Source organism: Populus euphratica, unplaced genomic scaffold (genome assembly GCF_000495115.2).
Source record: "Populus euphratica unplaced genomic scaffold, PopEup_1.0 scaffold572.1, whole genome shotgun sequence".
Taxonomy (NCBI): Eukaryota; Viridiplantae; Streptophyta; class Magnoliopsida; order Malpighiales; family Salicaceae; genus Populus; species Populus euphratica.
This window is the reverse complement of record NW_011500445.1, coordinates 61,105-72,688: the sequence shown is the minus strand read 5'-3', so window position 1 is coordinate 72,688 and position 11,584 is coordinate 61,105. Positions and strand designations below refer to the sequence as shown.

The 11,584-nt window shown below is 38.1% G+C and overlaps 1 protein-coding gene and 1 pseudogene across 1 annotated transcript; both read left to right on the top strand.

Annotated features, from left to right (window-relative positions):
* The first annotated feature begins 752 nt into the window (after positions 1 to 752).
* On the top strand, positions 753 to 8,498 carry LOC105114738 (far upstream element-binding protein 2-like). Its single transcript, XM_011011389.1, has 6 exons — positions 753 to 1,173; positions 1,777 to 2,072; positions 2,407 to 2,496; positions 2,575 to 2,646; positions 2,852 to 2,968; positions 7,082 to 8,498. Exons 1-6 carry the CDS (start codon positions 843 to 845, stop codon positions 8,240 to 8,242), a joined length of 2,067 nt encoding a protein of 688 aa, XP_011009691.1. The 5' UTR covers positions 753 to 842; the 3' UTR covers positions 8,243 to 8,498.
* An 88-nt stretch (positions 8,499 to 8,586) lies between these two features.
* LOC105114737 (uncharacterized) lies at positions 8,587 to 11,165 on the top strand (annotated as a pseudogene).
* Positions 11,166 to 11,584: the final 419 nt, after the last annotated feature.

Here is an 11,584-nt window from a genome sequence, read left to right as displayed (position 1 = left end):
AAACTACCCGTTTTCTTGCTCGCATGTGTAATTCTCAGAAAGCTCGTGTAAAGCTACTCTTTTTGGGTGTTTTCCTCCCTGGACTTATAAGTTTTAGAGCAGTAGCTTCTTTGGTCTTGTTGCTTCCAACTATTTATTTCACGCATTAAACTGTTGCTTGAAAAATTGTTAAGGAATTGCCCACACGGGATGCTGCCTAGTTGGAAAGATATTTGGTGGGCAGATCCTGGGCGTGCTTTCCCAAGGTGAAGCTCTGCGTTAATACAAAATTTGACACTTATCAGGGAGTCTTTCTCATGCATCACCTGATGAGCAGAGTTTCATGTAAAACAACAAATTCTGCGAGTCGATGATGAAAGACCTGAGTGGGAAGACAGCCTCCCCTTGTAACGAGAAGTTGAAAGAAGACCAATTTTGAGCATCTCGCCAGAATGATAGTGGAAAGTTCAATGGTTTGGTTTTGACTCCTTCATCCAGGAAAGCAACCATGTACTGTGTTCGGAGGACATGATCAAGGATGTTCAGAGGCGTGAAGAGGCTTCTAGGCTCTGGCATTTGCAGGCGCGGAGATTGGAGTCCTTGCTGGTTAAACTGAAGGTAGCAGCATATATGATCGAAGGCCGAGAATGAAAGCTTACAGCACTGGTGGGCTGGCTTCACAGCTCTTTGATAATTAGGTTCCCTTTCAACCATACTCTAGTGGGCTCGCTAGCCTTTTTTTAGGTTAAAGATCACGTGCCCCACCACCTTCCCTTATAGAATTAAAATCCCCACTGCTTCCTCTTACGTCACCCACCTTCTCTCTCTCTCTCTCTCTCAATCCCCTAGGGTTTCTTTCAACAATGGCAGACGAATCTACATACTCGACAGCCACAGACACCACACCACCATCTTCCAACAAACGTAAATTCGATGACCAATCAGCACCGCCTCCCTCAACTCGGAGGCAAACAGGATTCTCATCTCCGATTTCCGACCCCGCTCCACCACCATCTTACAACAGCGTGCCGCCCCCTGTTGACGAGATCCAGATGGCCAAACAGAAAGCTCAGGAGATCGCCGCTCGTATAATGAGTGGTGCCGGTGCTGATATTAAGCGACCTAGGGCTGAAAACGGTGCGAGTGGGTTTGACTCTGTTGAGAGTAGTAAGGGATTCAGCTCTGCTCCTCCAGGTTCAATCTCTCTCTCTCTCTCTATGTATATATTTGTATATATATTTGTGGATATATGCGCTCTCATTTTATTAAATTGTTTGAACTTTGAATCTTACTTTGTGTGGGTGTTTAAATGTTATTAGCGTATTTATTTTATGAAATTCTGCTGTCACTTTGACTCTTGTGCAATGCTGTTTCTGTTGGCTGTTTTTTGCAAGTATTGTAGCTAGGGTTTCTGATGTTTTGTATGTTCCATGCCCATGAATTGTACCCGTTCTGTAGCCTTTTTCATTTATTATGTAAAAAACTAAAAAAATATAGCTAATGGTTGTTGCTGTAGGTGTGGCTAATGGTTGTTTATGTTAGTATACTGTAGCCAGGGTGTTTTCTGTTTTTCCAGTTTCTGATACTCTCTCTATTACATTTCTTATACTTTTTTTTTTATGATGTTTATGGTTTATATCAGTGATTTTTTTTTTCCCCAATGTTGGTTGCCAACTTGATTTTGAGCTTTTCTTTCTTACAAAATTTTTAGATTTATTGATTTTTTTTTTTGCCAGCTGCAAGATCATATTCAGGTTTGATTTGGAATTTCAAACTAACTTCTTTGATTGACTACAGATATGAAGTCTACCATATCAAACTTGGCCCCTTCGTCAATTCCGGCATCATACGGCTCATACCCGGGTGGTTCTGGTTTGAGTAAAAAAATTGATATTCCACAAGGCAGGGTTGGTGTTATAATTGGAAAAGGTGGAGAGACTATCAAATATCTTCAGCTTCAGTCTGGAGCAAAAATTCAGGTCACTCGAGACATGGATGCTGATCCCAACTCCCCATATAGGATTGTTGAGCTTATGGGTACACCTGAACAAATTGCCAAGGCAGAACAGTTGATTAATGATGTCCTTGCAGAGGTAGGACACTGACTTTGAATTCTAACTGTGTGATATGTACATGCTGCTTTACTTGCATACTCATTTGTGTTTTTCAGCCACATGGGATAGTTTATTCAATAGTTTGAGATTTTAGTTAGTGATAATCAATTCATGCCATGTATTTCTAGCTGCAAGTATTATATGTTTTTTGTCATTGATGATTTCTCATGGTGTACTTTAATGTTGATTTATTGCTTTATAGGATTATTTCTTCTAGGGGTTTTTCTTCCCACAACCAGAATTTTGTTTTTCTAGTTTGGTTATAACTGAAATTTTGTTATTGGTACTTGCTGGTGAATGTTTCTCCGTACAGGCTGATGCGGGGGGTTCTGGTACAATTTCCCGAAGGTATGCAGGTCAAGGTGGTTCTGAACATTTTTCAATGAAGATTCCCAATAACAAGGTGTGTGGAAGTAGTTGTGTTTTGTTACTATTTTCGATGGTTTCTTTCAGGGTAGTTTGTGATGCATGTTGGATACAGGTTGGTCTGGTTATTGGCAAAGGTGGTGATTCTATTAAGAACATGCAAGCTAGGTCTGGAGCCCGTATTCAGGTTTGTTTTGTGAATTACATCCTCACCAATTTTTCTTGTATCTTCTTTTTATTGCATCATTATTTCTCATGAGAGAAGTGTTTCTTTTGAAGTTTGGTAGTTGGTTCATGGTTAATTGGTTATTGTTTGTGCTATCTATTAATCTGGTTGAGTATATAATGTTCAGTTATCATTTACTTAGGTCAATATTTTTGAACTTCTTCAGGTTATACCTTTGCATCTGCCCCCAGGTGATACATCTACAGAAAGGACAGTTCACATAGAGGGGACAAGTGAACAAGTTGAGGCTGCAAAACAGTTGGTTATTGAAGTCACCAGTGAGGTATGTATGGTTGTTGATGTTAGTTTGTGGGGTTTGCTTTTAGGAACTCCTACCTTTTGTTGTATTGGAACATTGAACTTCTGGGAAACAGTTCAATATGCATGTCCATGATTTTTCGTTATTGTTGTTTTTATTGCCTTTTGTTTAGGGCTAGTGATCTGGTTGTGCTTATGTGACTAAATTTTTTTTTTAGTTATGTTATTATTTTTGACTATAGTTACTTAATCATGATATAAAAATTAGCATACAGATTTCTGTTCATATGATAAGTAATCCTAGCATCCATTGCAGTCCTCTCTTTTATTGTGCTACGTTAGGGGTAGGTATATTTTTCAGATTGGTCATGGTATATTGTATGTTCCAGTGCAGGTCAGAAGGGGATTCGTATTGTTGGTCTGGTAAAATATCTCACATAAAATTATTTTGGCTTCTCTTTTTTTTTTTTTTATAATATTATAAATCATCCTAGAAATATTCTAGACATTTTCTGATAATCTTCAAGTTCATTTATAGCCTGGCTTTTGCATTTTTTTTCCCTTCTCAAGTCAATTAGTTTTTGCTTTTTTAGCCCTTGCACTTTCTCAATTGTGTTTCTAATATCTGTTTTAAGTCTTGTATTATTTAGTTAGGCTGTTCTCTGTTTGCTTAATTTTTGCATTATGAACTTGGACCATATCTTGAACATTTATTCTTGTGTCTTTCAAGGAACTTTGGGTGCCTTTCTATAATCAAGAACATTTTTTGCCTTTCCTTTTCCTTCATGAATTTCATGGGAAGAAGCTGATATAACTTTTCCATTCATGCTTCAAAGTCAATCAATTTTCATAGATATGTTTGTTTTTCTTATCCTATTGTAATACTGAATAGTTAGAAGACCTTCTTCTGGGACATAAGCATGTCAATTTTTTATTATTCACTTGGGTTGTTAAGATTTAGACTTGCAGACTGCTTTTGCTTGTTTACCTATTTGACAAGAGCGTGCTTGGCTGGTGGATAGTTTTTCTTTTTTCTTTTCCTTTGCCAAGCCAAGCTCTTGAAGCATAGTTGTGACTGTTCAGTGCTACCTGTTGTGGTGGATACTCTTGGTTTGTTTATTAATATTTTGCTGGTTTATGGTTCAATTAGGAATTGGATGCCATTTAATTTGTACTGTTCAATATACATCTGGATTTCTCATAGATCAACTTGATAGGAAGACTGTAAACCATTGTTGTTTTCTGGTTGCAACTGTGGCAGGTTCTTATATATATGCAGTTAGTGTCATCTTACTATATCTCTTGAGGTGGATGGTGGATATATGGTTTAAGACTCTTAACATAAGTTTATTTTGAAAGTTTAAGTGTCAAGTTGTAATTGAGAGTGATTATGGTTGTCATCAAGTTCTTAGTGCTATGTTGAACCATTGGATCTTCAGTGATACTATGTCTCATACTTCTGCCTAGGTTGATAAGCATTGTAAAGGAATCCTTAGCCAATGATTAGTTAAGCAAAATATTTGGTCATTCTTGGTTGGATCCCTAAGTAAATGGTTTATGGATATAGTTCTACCACTGTATGTGCTTATTGATTGTGTCATATTACTGATATTGTTATTGAGAACTATTGTAGGATTAGTGTTGTTGGAGTTTTGGTGACACCAACATGGATTCCTTTATGTTATTGTTCCCCTTGGAATGCCCTGGTATGGTTCTAAATCCTGTTTTCTAATATTTAGTAAATGATATTAATGGAGAGGAGTTGCAAGCTTGCTTGTGATGGGAATGCTCTTTTAGCTTGGATTACTTATTATTAGATCTTAGCCTTCAGGACAGTTTCATTTGTTAGCTAGGGTTTGGTTACTGTTCTAGGATAAAAAAGATAGACAATGAAGACAAAAATATATTTGGTCAAAGAGACATAAAAAATCTGTCATTGGATAATTTTGGAGTGAATTTCTGTAGTTCCAAAATAGGAGGTAAAAAGGGAACATGTATGGAGAGATAATATTTAGTATTTTCTATATCTAAAATATCATTGTAAAAAATTATCATTTTCAAAATTGTCAAAAATGTGTAAAGATAAAAATGATTATTATCATAGTTTTAAAACTCGACTTAGGAGTCAACTCGTGTCACGAGTTGGGTTTTCGTGACCCGGGTTAACGTAAGAGTAAAAAATGGTTATTACAGTTTTGAAAGCTGACCTGGGGATTGACTTGAGATAAGGCCTAAATCATGGGTTGGGAGGGTTGACCCAAGTCGATGTGAAAATAAAAATAGTTAGTCATAGTTTTAGAACTTGACTCGAGAGTTGACCTGGGGCAATGCTCGGGTCTCTGGTTGGGATGGTTAATCTGGGGGTTGATCCCGAGTCAACATAAAGTTAAAAGTTATTATTATTATAATTTTAAAAATTGATTTGGGGTTGATTTAGGACAAGGCTTATGTCAAATGTTAGGAGGGTTAACCTGGGTTGACCCGAGTCAATGCATGGATAAAAATGATTATCATCAAGATTTTAATACCCACTTGGATGTCGACCTAGGGCAAGGCCGGGGTCAAGTTAAGAGGTTGAATCCAGGTAGACTCAATTTTTTTTTCCGAAAAAGTAACGGGTTTGTGACCACTATTTTGTCCCAGGTCGTTGGTCAATCTGATTTTTTAACTGAATTAGGCTGGGTCAATATCTTATTTTTTCTTAAGCCTAGACAAACTTAGGCCTTGGATCGACTTGCTATGCCAGTTCGGGTTTTATAACTAGAGTTATTCTATGCCAGTTCGGGTTTTATAACTAGAGTTATTATAATATTATTAATTTTAATACTCAATGTAAACTAAAGTAAAAATGATAGTGTAGTTATTTTTTAAAATATGTCAATTTGATCTTAATACATATTAAAGGTAAAATATATATTTTTTTAACTTTTTTCTGCCATAACCAAACAATATATAGAGACCATTACTCAATCTTTTATACCATTATCAAACACAATTTGTTTGAGTCTCATCTCTCCTTTCCCTAGTAGTCTTCATTTTTTTTTGTCTCTTTTATCTTAAGACAATAACCAAACACTACCTTAAAAACTTTCCTCCAATATCTTGTTTAGTGTTTGACTTTGTGGTTATTATGGCAATTACTATTGTTACGTTTGGTAGTTTTGGACTTCTCTTTTGAAAAATTGAAGTTAGAAGAAATAACATGTTTAATTTGTCGTTTTTTCTTTATCTAAGTTGGAAAATTGTTTTAGTGAATTTGTTTCTGTGATCAATAATGCTATTGGTAAATTCCCTAACAGCTACACTCCAGTTCTTTAGTAAGTTGCCTAACATTATATTCTTGCTTTTCCAATGTGGATTCCAAGTTTCTTTTGGTGACCCTAATTCAAGGGTAACAGGTTGTTAAAGGATTATACAGGTTGAGATCACATTTATGCATACTATTGCTCTTTGCCATTGCATGCAAAAGTGTAGTCTCCATTTTGCTTTCTTTTCCTGTATTCTTCTGGAAGGATTCATGTACATTCAGTTCACATAATTGTGAAATACTGTTTTTGTAGTTAAGTGCTTGTGGTGAAGCTGATTAGACTGCTTTCTATTAAGCATTTTCTTTTAGGTCATGTGTAGTTACTAATTTTATAAAGGTACCATGGCATCCGTGCATTTTCTAAGCAATGGCTCCTGGGAAGATGGTAGTGTTACATTGCTGAAAGCTTATTTGGCTCTTTTAAATCAATGGATGCATCATTAATGAGACCCATGTCCCCATAGATAAGGTCCTTCAAGGATGCATGTCAATTAGCACGCATCTCTCCCCTTTTTTTGGTATAGCTTGTATAGTATTTGTGGCTTCTTTTGTACCCATTCACTTTCAAGTAGGGTGAGGTTGGGCTTCTGCTGGAGTACTCAATATTTCCTCCAACCAAGTACGGTATGTAGGCATTCATACCTCTTCCTGGTAAAATATGAGATCCATTAATCGCTTAATTGGACCTATTTGTTTAGTTATGTTGTTTTATGCAGACTTTATATTTTCTCATTTTAGCTGTTTTATGTTTATATCTGCTCATGCGTCCTGTGGCTTGCCATGCATTTTTTAAAGTTCACATTGGTTATATGAAGCATCAATTTTCTGCAGAATCGTATGAGGAATCCAAACATGGGTGGAGGTTATCCTCAGCAAGGATATCAAGCACGACCACCTACAAGTTGGGGTCCACCATCTGGTCCACCAATGCAACAGGCTGGTTATGGCTACATGCAGGCTGGGGCATACCCTGGTGCATCAGCACAGTACAATACGTCTCAGCCAGCTTATCCAGGCTATCCTCCACAACAACCACCTGGCGGATACCCCCCTAACTGGGACCAGTCATCCGTCCCGGCAAATCAGCAAAATCAGGGTTATGATTACTATAATCAGCCACCTACATCCCAGCAGCAAACTTCTGGTGGTCCTGCAGCTCCAGCAGATGGCACTGGTTATAATTACAGCCAGGCACCAGCTTCTGGCTATAATCAACAAGGGCAGGGTTATAGCCAAGATGGCTATGGTGGGTATCAGCAGCCTGGGTATGGTCAGCCACCACCATATGATCAACAGCAAGGTTATACTTCTGCTCCTAGCTACAGCAATGTGGCTAACCCAACTCAAGAAGGACATGCTCCTTCATATGGAGCTCAAGGAGATTCAGCTCAAGGGTCATCTCAGCCATCTGCAATGGGGCAGCAAGGTTATTCTACTAGCCAGCAGCCTAGCCCAAACCCAGCAAGTTATCCACCTCAGGGAGCTGCACAGCCTGGTTATGGGTTGCCCCCATCTTCCCAATCTGGCTATGGTGGTCAACCAGCTGCACAATATGGGAGCTATGGAGCACCTCAATCACAGAAACCTCCAGCCAATCCACCTGTTTATGGGCAGAGCCAACAGTCGCCCACCACCCCTGGAAGCTATGGCCAGCCTACTGGTCAGCCAGGATATCCACACTCCCAGCCACTTCCATCTGGCTATGCGCAACCAGATTCAGGTTCCCAGAGTGCTCCACCATCCAGTTATGGTGCCACAGGTGCTCAGCCAGGGTATGCTCCTCCCTATGGTGTCCCACCAGCTGGCCAACCAGGTTACGGACAGGGGCCTCCTCCCTACAGCAGCACCTCTTATGGTAGTGGTTACTCACAGCCTGCTGCATATTCTGCTGACGGCAACGCAACTAACAATGGTCGTGGGACATATGAATCAGCACCAGCATCACAGACCGCACAACAGAGTGGAGTTGCTAAAGCATCACCTCAAAGTTGAGTTATGTTGGAGGATCCCGTATTGAGTGTTGGAGAAATGGGGTTCATGTCATAGTGCTTTAGGTGTAGACAGGTTTTTGTAGTGCTTTAAGATAAGTTTTTCTTTATTCTATCGCTGTGTACTTTAGCATGTGTCATGGATTGCTGACTCCAGTTATGCGAGCAAAGCTGACTGAAACTTACCGGTAGTTATTTCCATAAAAGTTCGAAGCAACGTTTGTCATGTTTGTTATGCTATGAGATTCCATGTTTATATTTCCGTGGTGCACGCGCGCCCATTGATTTGAGCAATGGCGCCGAACAATTGCTTTGGTGTTTAAAATCCGGTGAGCTATCTGTAAGTGAGTAGAAGATAAAAGTTTGGCTGAACTCGCCGGCAAGCAAGAAGAGAATTTAAGTCGCAGGGAGAACTATAGCAGAAAGTTTGGAGCAAGACAGAGACCGGGAAGTTTTACCCAAAACTGTGAGATTAGAATCATTGGAGGGTTTGATGGATGAATTTGAATTTGTTGTATGGGAGCATTCAAGCGACCATGAATAGTTAACTGTGCTTTGGTTCAGTCTAGAAAATTACACCGTACGATCCCAATATGAAAATTCAAAAAACGGAAGAGAAAATAACGTGGCAAGAGTATAGTGGTCACCCTGGCACATTCACTGCACGGTGTTTCGAGGCAGATCAAGAATAAAGAGTATCAGAGAGTCCGGCTCAAACCTCGAAAAACCCTACCCTATCTCTCGTCACGAGCAGTAGAGCTTTTGAGTTATATAATCTTTTGAGTTAGGCTCTGGATTCTCATGTGCGTTTCACCATTAAGATCTGAGATTGATCCCCTCAATGTATTTTTTTGTATTGTCTTTTTAGTGGCTGTGGTAACATTTAGGGGAAGTGATGGCATCGAAACTAGTTCAGTTGCAATCCAAGGCTGCTCAAGCTTCACTGTTTATGGCAAAGCATGGTGGTTCTTATTACAGGCAGTTGCTGGGCCAGAATAAGCAATGCATCCAGGTCCCGCCCACCGTTGAGAAATGTGATCTTCTGTCAAAGCAGTTGTTATACACTCGCCTCGCCAGGTTCGAACTCTCTTCTATTTTGTCTAAATATCGTGTGTTTGTTCTGCAATTGCAAGGGAAATCACGCAACTTTAGTTTAGCAAGTGAGTATTTGCCAATTCACTGCATGTTTTATGGATTTAGGGTTTTGCTAAATTTTCTTGGAATTGTATGCTCTGTTTTTTTCCCCCTTTTTTCTTTTTTCTTTTTTCCTTTTTGCTTAAAATCAAGAAATCGGTATCTCTAGTATGAAAGACCTCGCTAATGTCAAACTTGATTCTTCAACCGCGTTTGTCAACAAAAAAGTGAACTATTTTATAATTTTCAAGTTAATTTCAGTGGTTAATGTTTGGATTGGATAACCCAGCTGATTTCTACCGGGGACTTCAAATTGATTTTGGCATGTTTGTTTTGCATCTGGATTCTAAATTAAGCTGGCTATTCCAGACTAATGTAATAATTCATGGAGTTGATGTAATAATGTTAGACTAATGTAATTATGTGAATGTTTCAGTTACATCAGAAAGCTTTCAAATTTGTCGCGGTCACTGTGAAAGGATTACATTCTTTAGTAATGTTGTTCAAGCTTGGAACCTGTGTTCTCCCATTTTTGTTAACCTCTGATTCTTGACTAGTCTAGTAATTAGGATATCTCAGTTATTCTAGTCCGAACTTTACCTGGTCTCTCATTTCAAAATCAGTAATTTTCCCCGCTGCTATAAGAATGCATTTTGAGGGTATGTTACCTAAGAACTTTACAGGTTATTTCTAGAAAGATACACCTTGACAGTTTAGTCTTGGATTTGAAAAAATCAAGTTAGGTTGTCCATAGTCAAGTAGCTGGTAGCTGCTTGTTGGAGCTAAAAAAGCGTTAGCGTTCTTCTATGTCCTTCTGAGGCTTCAAGCGTGGAGATTTATCAATATGTCCCGCTTAGTAAAGAACTGCCATTAAACTAGTTGGTGGTGATGCTCTGGAAATGAATCTTTCAAGGTTGCTATTGCTGCAGGCTGGTGTGATTCAAAGTAGAAAGTTCATTATTAGGAAAACCATAATGGAACGAAGAAGTTGATAGTCTGTTCCAAATTCAACTCTTTCCAGCAAATGCTTGTTAAAAATATTTGCTTTGCACAGTTTTAAGTAGCTTTTTGTTCCCAATCTGTAGACAACGTTTTTTTATGCACAATTGAGGTAGGTAGTTTTACTTTTGAAAGTACATATACTGTTCATCTGGACTTTAATTTCTATATCGTTCATCTTACCAATCCATCCAATTGGGTGTGTGGAACAGTATTCCTGGGCGTTAAGAAGCATCTTGGAAGTAGCTTGATTCCGTCAAGCAGCTATGGAAGAACAGACATGAATTGAGGGTTGAGGATGCTGGCATTGCTGCTTGGTTTGGGCTGGTGAGATTGGTGGTCGAGGTTTCACATTCACTGGCTACTATTGGCAGCATATGTTTGAGAAAAAGATTGGGGAGCGGCAAGGGTATGGTGCTGACTCAAGTCTATACATCCATGACTTCCAGCATAGATTCAGAGATTCCCAACTCGGTGCCTTTACTGAACACTGGACCTCTGGTTAAAACTTTAAGCTCCCTGGAATTGGTGGCTATGCGTTTTGTGCGCTTGATTATTTGTGGTTAAACGATCTCGGAGAAACTGATTTGACAGCCTTATTTGTGGCTAAAAGCTTTTGATATGTAGCTCCAGTTTTTCTTCGCTCCTCTTTTCTTTCTCCTTGCGTTGTTTCTTGAATAGAACAGCCATGTTTTATTTCGCGACCCATGGACACTCTCTTTTTGTTAAGTTAGCAACCAACAACTTGTATATAAGGAAAATAAAAAAATAAAAAACGACGTTGCACGTATCAATTCTAGCAATAGGCGAGGGGGACTTGCGTCTATGTTTATATATGACGACAAAAAAAAGAAGAAGATAATTTTATAAAAAATAAAATAAAATAAATTATAAAATTTAATTATGAATAAGTTTAAAATGAAAGGGTGAAATTAAAAAAATAAATTTATATAAAAAAAAGTTAACCTTATTATATATATCAATGGCCGATGAAATTTTTAAAATTTATTAATATATATATATTTTTTAAAAAAATTTAATTTTTATCTGAACAAACAACATTGCTAACTTCAGAATTTAAACAAATAGTTTTTATGAAAGTTTTGGAAAATTGTCTTAGCTTTTTAACACAAAATGAATCAAATAAATTTATATAAAAAAAAGTTAAACTTATTATATATATCAACGGCCGATGAAATTTTTAAAATTTATT